The following is a 16,166-nucleotide window of genomic DNA, read 5'->3' as shown; positions in this document are numbered from 1 at the left end:
AGTAACGGTGATAGACCTTGACATCAAGGCCGGGTTAGATGGTGTGCCATCAAAGAACCTTAGCTAAATTGGAATCAATGGGAATCAGGGCAAACTCTCTACTGGTTAGAGTTATATCTGGCACTTAGAAAGATGGTTGTAGTTGTCAGAGGTCAGTCATCTCAACTTAAGGGCATCACTGCAGAAGATCCTCATGGTAGCTATCTTTAGTTGATTTATCAATGACCTCCTCTCCATTGTAAGGTCAGGAGTGGACTATTCGCACAATGCTCAGCGCCATTCATGTCTCATCAGATACTAAAGTAGTCTGTGTTCAAATGCAACAAGATCAGAAAATATCCAGACTTGGGCTGACAAGTGGCAAGTAACATCCGTGCTGCACAAATGCCAGGCGATGATAATCTCCAGAAACAGTCTAATCTGTTGAATTTCAATGGCATTGCAATTATTGAATCCCCATTATCAACATCTCGGGGGATATTATTGATTAGAAGTTTAACTGGACTCAATATAAATACAGTGACTACAAAAGCAGGTCAGAGTTAGGTATACTGCAGCAAGTAATTCACCTCCTGACTCCCCAAATTCTGTGCACCGTCTATAATGTGTAAGTCAGGAGTGTGATGGAATACTTTCAAATTGCCTGGCTGACTGTAGCTCCAACAACACTGGAGGCATGACACCATCCAGGAGAAAGCAGCTTGCTTACTAGGTACCACATCCACAAGCATCTACTCTCCACCGCAAATGCTTAGTAACAACAGTGTATACTACCTGCAAGATGTACTGCAGAAATTCATCCCAAGATCATTGGTCTGCAGCGTCCCAACCCCTGACAATTTCCGCCTAGAAGGGCAAAGACAGCAGATACATAGAAACACCACGACCTGCAAAGTCCCCTCCAAGCCATCCTGACTTGGAAATATATCGCCATTTCTTCAGTGTCGCTGGGTAAATATCCTGGAATTCCATCCCTAAAGGAATTTTGGCTTTACCTACAGTACATGGACTCCAGCAGTTGACGAAGGCAGCTTCATGCATTTGGAAAGGCAAGTACTGATTTGAGATCGGCTTTTTGGATTGGAAATTGTGTCCCACTAATTTGACTGTTTTGCAGAGGTGATAAAGAAGATTGATTAAGGTAGCATGGTAAGTGTTATCTATGTGGACTTCAGCAAAGTGTTTGACAAGGTGTTTGAAATGGTTCCTCATAGTAGACTAGTTGGGAAGGTTAAATCACATGGAATTCAGATGGAACTAGACAATTCAATACAAAATTGGCTTGACAGAGTATAGTGGTGGAGGGTTGTTTTTCGGACTGGAGGCCTGTGACCAGTGGTGTGCCACATGCTGTGTCCGCTGCCTTTTTCATTTATATAAATGATTTGGTATGAATATACAACGTAGGTTTTACCTAGTTTGCAGATGACATCAAAATTGGTGGTGCAGTGGACAAGGAAGAAGATTATCTCAGAGTACAATCGAACCTTGATAAAATGAGCTAATGGACCGAGGAGTGGTAGATGGAATTTAATTAAGATAAATGTGAAGTATTCCAGGGCTGGACTTGTACAGTTATTGGTAAAGCCCTGCGGGTATTGCCAAACACAGATCTAGGGGTGTAGGTGCATTGTTCCTTGAAGAGGAGTTGTGGGTAGACAAGACAGTGAAGAAGGCATTTGGCACACTTGCCTTCATTGATTACTGCATTGAGTATAGGAGTTGGGATGGCATGTTTCAGTTGTGCAAAACATTGGTGAGGCCACGTTGAGTATGTTGTATTCAGTTCTGGTCTCCCTGCTAAAGAAAAGGTGTTATTAAACTTGAAAGGGTTCAGAAAAGATTTACAACAAAGTTGCCAGCATTGGAGGGTTTGAACTGTAAGGAGAGGCTGAATAGGCTAGGACATTTTTCTCTGGAGCTTCAAAGGCTCAGGAGTGACCTTATAAAGGTTTGTAAAACCCTGAGGGGCATGGATAGTGTGAATAGCCAAGGTCTTTTGCCTAGTGTAGGGAATCCAAAGGTAGGGGGCATAGGTTTAACATAAGAGGGGAAAGAATTAGGAAGGACCTGAGGGTAATTTTTTCAATCAGAGAGTGGTGCGTGTATGAAATGAGCTTCCAGAGGAAGTGGTGGAGGCAAGTGCAATTACGACATTTAAAAGGCATCTGGATGGGTACATGATTAGGCAGGGTTTAGAGAGATATGGGCTAAATGCTGGCAAATGGGACCAGATCACATTAGGATGTCTGGTTGTCACAGACGAGTTGGACCAAAGGAGCTGTTTCCATGCTGTATAACTACATGACTCTGACTAATCTCCCAGAATCCTTAGTTGGTTGTTGGATGCAACATGATGACCTAGAGAAATCCTCCCCATGTATCAGATTGTGGCAGTTTTCATTGCCAGGGGCCTCTTTTTACTGCTGACCACAGTCTGCTGTTTACTGATTTGTAGCAAATCTTGTAACTTGATTTCAAAAATGGCATCTCTTTCCTTGCCAACATGAAAGCTCATCTTATATCCTTTTTAAACTGATGACTATCTATTCTCAACCTCAATTGTTTCTCATCTTAAAAGTCAGTGAAGACTTCACACCATGATACCTTTGTTATCCTGCTGGAACTTTGGAGGGTTCAGAATGTACTTACAGCAAGCTAGAAACTGCAACCATTGTTTCCAAGCATTGCAAGTACCCCTAAAACAACTCAAATCTTCCTTTGATTTCTGGCAGTCAAGCTATGCAGCCCTACTGTCAGGTAGACTGCGGAAAGGTCGTATTACCTTAAATTTAAAGCTACATCCTCTTGTATGACCTTAGAATTAGAACATCGAAAATTGCCACAGTATGGTAATTTTAGAAGTCTGTACTTTTATTGGATACCCTATTACATACTGAAGTAAGTTCTCATTACTGTATTTCTGATTGGATTTACCTGATATTCCCATTGAATTTAGATGTGTAGAAAAAGTACTAGCTCCTCAGTTTAATGGTTCTATAAGCTTCAGAGGTGTCAGGTGTTTTACAGGAAGAATCAATGTTTTTTGTTTTGCCATTTTCTGGTTCATTTATTTCCCCTTCTTCAAACTGCCATTTAGAATGTGCTGATAAATTTCAGAACTTATGAAATGTTCTTTCTGCATCTCCAGAGATTATACAATTCTGATTTAGATCATATCCAAAAAAGTGTGGTTCTTGTATCAGAGATAATAGGAACTGCAGATGCTGGAGAATCTGAGATAACAAGGTGTAGAGCTGGATGAATGCAGCAGGCCAAGCAGCATCTTAGGAGCAGGAAAGCTAATGTTTCAGGTCTGGACCCTTCTTCCGTGTTAGTTACTTCACTGAGGGGTTTTATTTTTTCAAATAGAAACAAGGTGATGCCTCTCTCTGGAACAGTGATTTAAGTCTAATCTTTGTTCAAAGGAGAAGACTGGACTGTTACAGAAAGATGCTTATGATGTGTTTATGACAGGTAGAGTAAACATGTCGTGTCATGCAGCTGTTTATTGCGAACTGAGCATAGGTATTCTGCGTCTGCTAATGTTGTATACTGCATCCGCTGTAGCTGTTGTGACCTCCTATACATCGAGGAAACCAAGTGGAGGCTTGGGGACCGCTTTGCAGAACACCTACGCTCGGCTCACAATGAACAGCTGCACCTCACGGTCACGAACCATTTCAACTACCCCACCCATTCCTCAGATGACATGTCCATCCTGGGCCTCCTGCAGTGCCACAATGATGCCACTCGAAGGTTGCAGGAACAGCAACTCATATTCTGCTTGGGAACCCTGCAGCCTTAGGGTTCAAAGTGGATTTCACAAGCTTCGAAATCTCCCCTCCCCCTACTGCATCCCAAAACCAGTCCAGCTTGTCCCCGCCTCCCTAACCTGTTCTTCCTCTCACCCCCTCCTCCCACCTCAAGCTGCACCTGCATTTCCTACCTACTAACCTCATCCCACCCCCTTGACCTGTCTGTCCTCCCTGGACTGATCTATCTCCTCCCTACCTCTCCACCTACACTCACCTTTACTGGCTCCATCCCCTGCCTCTTTAACTTGTCTGTCTCCTCTCCACCTATCTTCTCCTCCGTCCATCTTCAATCTGCCTCCCCCTCTTTCCCTATTTATTTCAGAGCCCTCTTCCCCTCCCCCATTCCTGATGAAGGGTTTAGGCCCGATTCGTCAGCTTTCCTGCTCCTCGACGCTGCTTGGCCTGCTGTGTTCATCCAGCTCCACACCACGTTATCCATTGTGGTTTCTGCGCTGCGTTTTATTTTATAAATTCCAGTTTTGATTTATGGCTTGTTGATTGGTGTGTTTTGTGCTGTTTGTTCTCTGGGCTTACCATCCTTGAAGACATATTTGATACCACTTACGAAGCTGCTTTGCAGGTTGTGTACAAATATGTTATAAAACCCCAATCTGCCAATGCTCATCTTGAATAATTTGCTAATGTCAGTTGCAGCTTGCACTTACAGTATGCTGTAAGTCAAGACAATGATTGAATCATTTTGGAGTGATTAATAATTTGAATTTTAAAGACCGTGAAATTGTGATTTAATAGTCAATAAATCCAAGTTTTCAATCAAGATTGTTATGAGAAAAGTATTCATGATAAATAATACGTTTGTTCGAAAATACAGTTTTCAAGTTGTTTAATCACTGTCATAATCATTGGTATAAACCCTGTTGACATCTTTCAGTTTTCTTTCTTCCAGCTTTGTCTTATTCATGTGCATATCTACTCAATTTTAACTTTTAATTTTCTGCTGCCTTTCAATTATCTGCTTTGCATAGCCACTTGTACATTTATTATACACAAGTTATATTTAGTATTTTTTTAATCTAAAATGCTTTCAGTGCATTGTCATTTACAGTCAACCAGTGAATACTCACATTGTTGTAATTTTTGTAAATATTCTGCACTTCTTCCTTAGGAAAAAAATGGACTTTACTTTGATCTTTCATGAAGAAATGCTTGAACCCAGTTGACTGACTAGGAAACTCCTGTATTTGGTTTGGCAGGCGATTTGAGTATTCTCCTTCTATATAGGATTAGGGATGCCTGACCTCGAAGTGGTTTGGCTGAGAGCTTCAGGAGTTCATTACACATTTCAGCAGGAGGGTTTGAAATTTAAATTTCAAGTGAGACTCAACAATGACCTGATTACCCATGACATAAGACAAAAAAAAGAGATTCTTTGAGGGAATATAGGAAGCTAAGATCTAAATTTAAAAACAGAAAGTGTCTAATAATTCCTGCGTTTCTATCTAAGCTAGAAGCAAATTGACATGAGGTAAATAAGATTACAGCTCAACTCAAAGACTGATATGGGAGAAATAGGTTTCAGTTCATGGGTGCTAACACCAGAACCCGGGAAAGTGGTAACTGTAATGTTGAGAATGTGATGAAAGCCTGTATTCATGCCCATTCTTTATACTGAGTAGGCCAGAATTCAGTGTCTAATAGTATTTTATGGAGCAATGGTTCCAAGAGTTGCTAGGTGATAACATTCAATTCTGCCAGCAATGTAGGAAGAGCTTATTGCAATGTTTCCAATAAATCACTGTGGACAGTTTGGGGGTCACTGAAGAGGAGTTCAGAAAATATAGTCAGAGAAAGAGACAAAGATTCATTTAGAGTGTTGTATTTAGCTGTTTTGCTGGGAAGATAGCGGAATTACACTGATTTGATGTTGGACACTCAGTGAGAAATCGCACAGTAGGCTGGCTTAGAATTCAAGAAGAACTTCTAGAAATAAGTAAACAACTAAGTGTTGAATAGAGAACTCAGAAGAAGTCATTCTGGAGAACTGAGAACTGTGTTGTGGAAGCCGTGAAGGGCCCAGAAGAAGTCTACAGTCAATCATTATTGTAGTGCAGCTGAGAAGGTACTTTCAAGGCATTTTGCTTGATTGTGATTGGAGCTTGGTAAAAAAAATCCCAGGACAGAACTGGCTTGGTGTAGCTGGCTGTTGATGTTATGCTTAAGAATGAATATGCTTCATAAGGCAGAAGAGCATCAACTTAAGAAAGGAACAATCATCGGGACACTCATGATGGATTGGCTCTTGAGAGGGATTTTCTAAACCAGATCAGCAAAAATGAAGAACTGTAATCCCTTGTCAGGATTAATGAGATTTCATGAGCTACCTGTGTCATTAAAGTCTGGAGGAAATTACTGTCTGGGGTCGTTCTTGATTACTTTTACTATTTGAAGCATTTATAATCCATTTATCACATTTTACTTTTAGCTGTTAGAAACAAGTTATACGTGTATGCGAATTGTAATACTGTTGTAATTTTGTATCGTAAAATTTATTGTAATTGGTTCAAAACCCGGAAATTATGTGTTTTATTCTATTCTAATCTTCCTGAATCTCTCATTTTACAGGTTCCTAGCCATATAATAAAATAAACTTGGCAGTCTGTGTTGAATCATAACAAGATACTCTTTATCTGAACAATGTTGTGTTCAGTATCCTAGCAAATTATATAACTAGACCTGTAGAGAGGCTTTAAGATAAATTGTGGATGATACATTTCACATGAGGAATTTTGAAACATTGAAGGGAAAGGACAAGCCTGTGGAACGGTAGTGGGAGTCAGATTGTGACAGGAAAGGATGGAGCTTACAAACATCACACTTGACCGATAAATGTAATTGGAATAGGAAATATGACTTTAAACTATCAGAGGAGGAGCAATATCGAATGAAGGGAGATGTAGAAAGCCAAAGATACAGTTGAAGCAATGGAAAAGTATGAGAGAATAGACAGCCTGAGTGATACAGGAAGGAGTAGAGTGTTCAGCCGTAAAATACATAAAAGAGCAAGATCTATGCATGGAATAGTAGTTAAAAAAATATTGAGGTCACTTTATCTAATTGAATGCAGCATCTATTGTAAGACAGTTGAACTTGTGGTGCAAATAAACGCAACTGGGAAAATAGATATTCCAGGCTAAACAGCATTTTGAAGAGTGAAGCAGAATGGAAAATGTGGAGAAGTAGCCTTGATAATAAAGAATAAGGACATTGGTGAGAAAGAATCTTAACTCAGGCAAACAGTAAGTAAAATCGGCATGGGTGGAGAATAAAAATCGCAGTGATCAGAAAATGCTCGTGGGTGTGGTTTAAAGACCCCCTAAGAGTAGCTTTTGTGTCACAGCACAAAATAGGAAATTATTGAGCCTATAACTGAGACAGAGTGATAATTGTGAGGAAGGTTTCAAACATTGATATCCATTTTTGGAATCCAAAAGGAAAAATCTTCCAGAGATCTGCGTATCTTTAGTATAGTAAAACATAAGTTTCCATTCTTCATTTTTGGACTCTTTCCTTGTCCAGAAGCTCACATCTATTAGGAAGAACTCAGATCTTGATATTTTTAAATTAACGTTTTTTTTAATAACGTTCAGACATGTTATGACACACCTTTGAAACAGATGAGACTTGAACCCCTGTCTTCTGGCTCAATGTTAGGGGCATTATCACTGTATCACAAAACCCTCTGGGACTCCACGCATCTTTTTGTTTCATCAATCTAAGCTGCCATGTGAACGTGCACTTCTGGAATAGGTGTGACTTGAACTTCAGGTCTCCTGAACACTGTCACTATTCCACAAGAAGCCCAGAGCTGAACCCCTTTTATTTATTATATTTTTCCAATCAACCCATTGAGAGATGTTATCACATATCTCTGGAAAACAGTCTCCTGGCCCAGAGGTAGAGACTATACCACTATGCCTCAAGAGTCCTAGAAATCAACTCTTAATATTAAATTGAATGAACATCAAATACTCTAAATCAATTGTGGGGCTAATCTCCTTGAGCCTTAAAAATACCTGCATTTTCAATGCTGACAGAATTTAACCTTTGCTGTAGACCGGACCAGTTAAACTGACAAAAATGATCCAGAACATCAGTTTGTAATTTGTTTTTACGACTATTGAATCAATATGTTGTGGAACCAACTGGGAGTAAAGGAGTACTGTAATGAGGCTTGATAAACTAGGAATATAATGATACAAGATCTCATGGGGAATACTGATCATAATGCATTTGAATTCTGCCAGAAGTTGAAAAATAACACTCTTAAATTACAAAGAAGAATCTTAATTATGAATAAATTCACTTAAACAGGTGTGAGAGGATAGTGGGCTAAGATTTATTGAACAAATAGACTAAATAATATGGTTTTAATAAAGAATAGGAAACATTTTAATAAACTATGGAAAATGTTTGATAGAAGTGTATTCCATCGGGAAAAAAAACTTAGCAAGAAAGTTCCATTCATTGCTTTCAAGGCAACTTAAGCACAGCATTAACTTATAAAAAAGGCATGATGATTGAAAATTAAGAGTATTTTAAAAAACAGCAAAGGGCACGAAAAGGTTAATTATGAAAAAGGTAGAATGAGAAGAAACCAGCCAGCAATATAACAACATATAGTAGGAATATTTCTAAGTATTTCAAAAGGAGGAAAGTAGCCAAAGTAAACATTGCTCCTTACACGCAGAGACAAGAGAAATTATCATAGGGAATCAAAAAAGTAGCTGAGACTTTGAAAACCTATTTTGTGCCTACCTTTACAGTAGAACACACAAGTTACTTACCATAAATAAAAGATAACCAAGAGGTTAGAAAGAATGAGAAGAATCAAATGATTCACATCAGTGAAGTAGTACTGGAGAATTACGAGGTACTAAAATCTGTCAAATTGCCTGCATCATAGAGTTCGAAAAGAGAAATCTGGATGCTCTGGCAATGATTTTTTTAAACTTATCAGGATTCTGGGATGGTTTCGGCAGACCGGACGTTAGCAAATATAATGCTCTATTCAGTAAAGAAGGGAAAGGAAACTGAATTCAGCTGTCAAGGATGGAATCAAGAAAGTCTCAGCAAGGCACTTAGGAAAGCACTGTATGTTTAGATCAAGTCAACATAGTTTTACATAAGGAAGATCATGTTGGACCAGTTTAATCAAGTTTTTTCAGTAACTAATAGGGTAGATAAAAGGGAACCAGGAGATGTAGGTTTTTTTGGATATCCAAAAGGCATTTCATAAGGTGCCATGCAGAAGAAAAATATGCAAGAAGAGGGCCCATGGAGTCAGGTGTGATATATTAGCATGGATTAAGAATTAGTTGATGGGCAAGTAGCAGGACATAGCAATAAATGAATAATTTTCACGTTTCCAGTCTATAATGTCAGGATCAGTGCTGGGGACTCTACAACTTTGTAATGTCTATTAATGAGTTAGTGAAAAGGATAGAGAGTCATGTATGTAAGTGCTGCATATCTGTGTAAATATGATGGATTTCACTTTAAGAGTCTCATTATGTGACATATGATGTCATCAGCTATTTTAGGTGAGAATTAGTTCAGTTTAACCTTGCCTGTAGAGTAAACATCTCCATAATAAATCTTCTGCTGTTTAACACTTTGATTTCCTTGTCCTTCTTGAAACTTAACATGAGAGAAAGACTGGCAAAGAAAAAGAAAATGGCTTCGAGATCCACTGATGGTGAACTATAAAAGGAATCGTGGTACATGCTGCAGAAAAGGAAAGCAAAAGATGCCATTGTTGCAGCAAAGCAGGGACAGTCAGCAAGAGAACTAAAATTCACACTCTGAAGTGGTAAACAATGCTGTGTTCTCCACCCTGAAGGAACACTGAGCAATAAGTACCCTACTTGGAGTGAAATGTTTTGAGCTAGGGTGTAGACTGAGAAAGCAAGTCAGCCTCAGGAATAACGAGGTATAGAGCTGGATGAACACAGCAGGCCAAGCAGCATCAGAGGAGCAGGAAGGCCGACGTTTCGGGCTTAGACCCTGCTTTCTCTGATGCTGCTTGGCCTGCTGGCCAGCTGTACACCTTGTTATCTCAGATTCTCCAGCATCTGCAGTTCCTACTATCTCTCAGCCTCAAGAATGCCTTGTTTTAAGTGGGAATAGATGATGTAGTGGAAAAAACTTCCATACTACATGCTAAACAGGGCTTTTTCTTTAAAAAGGATTCTGGGAAATTTTGGCATCATTGAAAATACAGAGAGCTGGAATTTCTACACATACAGAAACTGAACAGTAGGAAGAAAATTTACATGTATGAAAGGAACATGAGAAAAGTTCAGACTATTGGTTCAAGGAGGAGCTGTTATTAAATATACTGGACACTGCTGGTGATACCAAACAACACTGGGTCACTGAATGGCAAATTGGTAAAAATGGAGGTGGACATGAGAGCAGCAGTTTCATTAATACTTGAAACTGTGCGTCAGAAGCAGCTGAGTCACATTGATTATGTCAAAACAAGAATTGGACATGGGACTATAAATGTGAAAGAGCTTTTACTCAAGCCAAAAAAATACAGAACCTATAAGGAATCCTTTTCAGCATTCAACATTGCTACCAATACATGTACATCTGGGAATTTACCTACTGAAAAATCACTGATTATTGAACACAATATTTGAAACTCACAGGGATACTTTCTCCAGCAGTGAGCTATATGCAGAAGTGGGATTTGTTGCCATCATCTGCCTGTTATGCAATTTATTGGCAATCTAACTTGTATGGGAATGCTGATGCATGTTCTAGATTACTTTTGCCAAATGAGTGGACTTCAAACGGTCCTTATATAGATATTTTTTACTTTGAACACTGGCAACAGCAGCCCAAGTTAAGAAATACACTGGAAATGGTCCATTACTATCAAAGTAATAGACATCATACTACATGGCAAGAACACAGGAATAACTCCAGAAGTAAAGCCATATTCACACAGAAGCTAAAACTATCAATACAAAGAGAATGTCTACTGTGGGAAGCAAGAGTCATAAAAGCACCATGACTGAAGAAATGTGTGTTAAATCAACTGCACAAAGGTCCTAGTAGCATTGTTGGAATGAAGGAGGTAGCCAGGGCTGAACTCTAAAATTGAGGAGAAGGTGGGAATATGTGCTACTTGCGCAAGCTTTCAAAACCTACCTCCACAAGTGCCATGGGAATGACCAGAAAGTATACATATTGATTACATCAGACTTTTCGAAGGGCTTGAGTGTTTTTCACAGTGGATGATGCACATATTGGCCTGAAGTTGCCATCGTGAGATTGACAACTTCAGAAATAACCATTGAAAGGCTGGTAGTGATCTTTATGAGGTTTGATTATCTGGAACAACTTATATGTGATTATTGTCTAAACTTATCTCACAAGAGTTTAAGGACTATCTAAAGCAGAGCAGAATTCTGCATATCTGATCAGCTCCTTATTACCAAGCCACAAATGAAATGGCAAAAAGGTTGGTTCAGACAACGAACAATTCCTTAAGGCTGATTTGAAAACAAGGATCACTGTCTAAATGACAGTAAATTTTTGACATACTAGGGCACAGCACACTTGAGGACTCAAAGTTCTCCAGCATTGCTCATGATAATGTGCCATTTGCATGCAGTATTTTCTTTGCTGAAACCACCCTTGCCAAAGACATTGTTGACAGGAAACAAAAAAAATCAAGTTTTCCAAAAAAAGAACAAGACCAAATACTGTTTGCCAAAAAGGTCAAGAAATGTTGGTGAGGAATTACATAATTGGCAAGAAATGGATGCTGGCCATCATTGTAGCGCAGACTGGACCAGTCTCCTACATCATACAGACAAGAGATGATGGACCAACTTTTGGCAACCAGAATTAGTATGCCAAAGGCATTAATTGAAGGTCTGTAAATCACTGTGCCAAATAGACACCTGAACATACTTGAAGACAGAACAATAACTGGAGCATCTGAAGGAGACAATACCCTACTGAATACTGCCGTGACATTGTGTGAACCTCCAAACATTGTCATCTGAGGAATAAACAGTGACAGATTTTCCCAGTATACTGACAGCCACTGAGGAAAATGAACAAACGCCTGTGATGCACCAACATCCACTCAGGCATAGGTGATCTCCAGAATGTGTCACCTACTATTATATATATGATTGCAAATATTGTGAATGTTTTCATTGTAGGAACCTCTGATGTGAAGGGAGAGGGATGTTGGAAATCGTGTAAAATGATGGGCTATCACTTCAAGAGCCCAAATGGAGAACAGGCCGGAAAATAGGGTTGAAACCCAAGGACAACCATGAACATTTTGCATGACATAGCAGGTTCTATGAGCTGTTTAGTAATATTCAGCAATTTTTGTTGTTATGACCTTTTCCCTCCACCATCATTTGAATGGAGTGAGTCTCCTGTTTCCATCCATCATGGACTTAAAAAATAGGTACAACTTTATCAACAAGAATAGATTTATATTACTTCATAGCTTTTGACAATTGGCATGAATGTATTTTCCTGTTCACAGCTCACATGCTACTGTAACCTATTCTGATATTGAAAACACTAGTGCCACAGGCCAAAACCAGAACTAGCAGTATCTTCGTAGTTGTAAATTATTCTTTTTGCAATAAATATAATTTAATGGCTTGCACTACATCATCAATTTCTGAGAATTTGGCATCCATTGGAAAATCTGTGTTTGGTCATTTGACTTGAGCTGAAATTTGGATTTGCTGCTTTATTTCCTCATCATCTGCATGACCGCCATCTCCTCAGTCAGTGTTTTATTATAATTTTCATGATATTCTGTTACAGCTTTATGATGATGCAGTGAACATCTGTGACAGGGACACAATACAGAATTTCCCTTAATTGGCACAAAATGGGAGAGATTGTTAGAAAATAAAAATGTATGCAGCAATGATATTCAAACTAAAATCAGTAAATTGTTCCCAAAGGGCTCGTGAGTCTTAACACAAAATCTAGATTTCTATCAGTGCATCTGTAATTTGGATAGATTGGCATTGAAGAACAACATTTCTTTTGCCAGCATTAATAAAAGACTTAATCTGTGGCCACAGAGTTCTCCACCATTTGGTTGCTCTAGGTATCCTTTGGAAGTTTTATGACCAGGCTTCCATTGGAATGTTGCCACTGTTTGCAGAATGTACATGTGAATATTTGAAAATCGCTGCCATGTGAGATCTTTGAAGTTGTCTGTGACTAACATTTTTTTCAATGTGATGGTAGGAAGTTGTACACATTGTCATCAATACCAGAATGTGTTGTCACACCTACAGAATGCAGTGTTCTCTGAAGAAAATAAGTGGAGTTCTTCACAGATTTACCTTGTAGTTCTCCCAGTTCCGGAAGAAGTTGACTGCCCCATCAACCCTACGCTGGATTACAGTCCAGCCTCCCTGGTCATGGCTGTGGTCACACCAAACTTGTATTAGTTTATCGGTGCCTTCTGTTTTGATTAGATACATGCCACTGTTTGCATATCCAGCCTGCTGGACATGGTAACAATCCTTCCACGGACCTGTGTAAAGGGACAGTGATCATCAACTCTATATATTTCTGCAAAGCATACTGTTTTAAAGCCAGTTATCTGTTATAACCAGCAAAAAGGTCATTCTGTTTATTCTTAATTAACTTTTGAACAAAAAGATTATGCCAAAATGTTCTAAAACATCAAGCCAGATTGTCAACTTTTTAAGAATAGTTGAATTGTAAGTTTCTTGGAAACATAACTTTTAGCTACATCAACTGTAATGTCAAGAGCTGTTAGCTCATTTTATTGGAAATATACACTGACTTATTTTTGTTTGTTTTTAAATGTTGTTGAGTACATAGAGTTGGAGAGCATACACTCCAAAAAAAATAACAGCAATGCATTACAGAGTCAAACATTCATAACGGCAGCGTAACTAGCCTTAACAGTCAGAGCTTAGTTCATATGGTAGCCAGTCTATATCAAATAGTGTTAGGTTATGATGGGCAACATGGGGAGATACAAGAACCACCTACGAAATGAGGACGGAATGTTCCCCATGTGCTGGGAACTTACAAAGGTATATCCAAGATTTTGGAGAGACTTGGACTATGTTTTAACAATATAACTACTTGCTGACAGACAGCATAGAATCATAATGTGCATTCATAAGTGAGAACTTCCTCATAGGTTAACCAAGCTTCTTCTTTGCTGCATTCAGTATTGCACCTTTTTATTTTAATATTTAAGTGGATTAAAACTGCTTTATGGCATCTTGAAGATTCCATGGCAAAATTAAGTTTAAGCCGGGAAGTATTTGTAACTTCACAGCAGCTGTGGTCTTTGGAAATAAAATAGTTCACAAAGTAGCACAAACTTGCAACATTGTGCAAGAATACAAACATGAAATTATGAGTACAACTGATATTTGTCCTTCCATTTCCCTTAAAGAATAACAAGGATTATGTGACTTCTCCAGTTTCCCATGTAAGTTTGAAAGGGAGTATGATGAAGCATAAAGAACATTTTTGTTTGAAGATGTCTTTTTCCATTCTCAACTTGATTAAGGCCAAAAGAAATAAGAAAAAGAGTAGGCCATTCGGCCCCTTGATCTTGCTGCACTATTCAGTCAGATCAAGGCTGATATGATGCTCCTCTCTTCCACTTTCCTATCCTTTCCCCTTAATCCTTCATTTCTCCTACTGATCAAGAATCTATCTATCTCAGGCTTAAATGTACGGGAGAACTCTGCTCTGACAGCTGTCTGTGGCGAAGTCTCTGTGGCCCAGTTTTCTGTAGTTTTCTCCATTTTAAAAAATGGCCTTTTGTTCTCCCTTCCAAAATAACCAACTTCACATTTTCCCAAATCAAACTCTATTTGCTGACTTTTTGTCTCTTACTTGTCAATATATTTTCGTAAACTGTTTGAATCCCTCTTGCAACCCACTTTTTCCGCCTATATTTGTGTTATCTGCAAATTTGGCTACAGTATATTTTCTTCCTTTCTCCAAGTCATTAATGTATATTATAAACAGTTGCTATCCCAGCACTATTCCCTGTGAAACCCCACCAGTCACCGGTCACCAATCTGAAAAAGAACCCCTTATCCCCACTTGCTGTTTCCTGTCAGTTAGCCAATTCTGTCCATGCCAATATTCTACGTCCACATCCTTGGGCTCCTTTGACTAAACCGTTTTTGAGGTACCTTATCAAATGCCTTCTGGAAGTCCAAATATAACATCTACTGGTTCCCAGCTCTCCACGCTGATGAAAACTCTAATAAGTTAATCAGACACAATTCCTATTTTGTAAAGCAGTGCTGAATCTGCTTGATTAGATAATGATTTTCCAAATGTCTTGCTATTATTTCCTTAATAATTGATTCCAATATTTTTCTCATGACTGGATGCTCTTCCCTTTTTGAAAAGGAGTGTCATATTAGCAGTTTTTCAATCCTCTGGCATTTCTCCAGAATCCAATGGTTTTTGGAAAATTCATAAACTTCCGACAGTGTGGGAGCTGGCCATTTGACCTGTCGAGTCTACATTGACCCTCCCCACCCACCCACCCAGATCCACTTCCCTACCTTTTCCCTGTCACCCTGCATCTCCCATGGCTAATCCACCTAGCCTGTGCATCCCTGGACACAATAGAGAATTTAACGTGGCCAGTCCACCTAACCTGCACATCTTTGGACTGTGGGAGGAAACCAGAGCTCCCTGAGGAAACCCATGCAGACACAGGAGAATGTGCAAACTCCGCACAGTCACCCAAGGCTGGAATTGAACCTGGGTCCTTAGAGCTCTGAGGTAACAGTGCTAAGCAGTGAACCACTGTACTGCCCAAATTACACCCAATGTATCCACTGTCTCTGTAGCTACCTCTTTTAAGATCCTAAAATGCAAATCATCAGGGCCAGGGACTTAAGGTATATAAGTCCTATTAGTCTGTCTGATACTACTTCTTTCATAATGGTGACAATACTTAATTCCTCCCCCATGTTCTTTCATATTAATGGAATGCTTGATGCATCTTCCATTGTAAAGACTGATGCAAAATATCTGTTGAACTCCCCTGCCGTTTCCCTGTCCCCATAACATCTCCCCAGATTCATTTTCTAAGGGGCTGTATTCGCTTTAATCTGTCTCTTCCTTTTTACACATTTAAAGAAGCCCTTATCGTCAATTTTATAGTCCTTGCTTGTTTGCCCTTGTAATTTATTTTTTCTCTCTCTATTATCTTTTTAGCCCTTCGTTTGTTATGTGTTTATCCCAGTCTCAGGTGCTGTCACTGACTTGAGTCTCCTTGTGCTTTTCCTTTCAACTTAAAACTCATCT

General features: G+C 39.1%; 2 protein-coding genes across 9 annotated transcripts in view; one reads left to right on the top strand and one right to left on the bottom strand.

The window, feature by feature from the left end:
* ralgps2 (Ral GEF with PH domain and SH3 binding motif 2) overlaps positions 1-16,166 on the top strand; it is a 397,302-nt gene that overhangs the window by 242,955 nt on the left and 138,181 nt on the right. The window lies entirely within an intron of this gene.
* angptl1a (angiopoietin-like 1a) overlaps positions 1-16,166 on the bottom strand; it is an 89,789-nt gene that overhangs the window by 10,692 nt on the left and 62,931 nt on the right. For all 3 annotated transcript variants that reach the window (XM_048539126.2, XM_059647740.1, XM_048539127.2), the window contains one exon: positions 13,184-13,377. In XM_048539126.2, the coding sequence (XP_048395083.1) occupies positions 13,184-13,377 (194 nt within the window). The remainder of the gene's footprint in view (positions 1-13,183; positions 13,378-16,166) is intronic.

Source organism: Stegostoma tigrinum, chromosome 8 (assembly GCF_030684315.1).
Source record: "Stegostoma tigrinum isolate sSteTig4 chromosome 8, sSteTig4.hap1, whole genome shotgun sequence".
Taxonomy (NCBI): domain Eukaryota; kingdom Metazoa; phylum Chordata; class Chondrichthyes; order Orectolobiformes; family Stegostomatidae; genus Stegostoma; species Stegostoma tigrinum.
The sequence above is the reverse complement of the archived record's forward strand: the minus strand, read 5'-3'. Positions and strand labels throughout refer to the sequence as shown.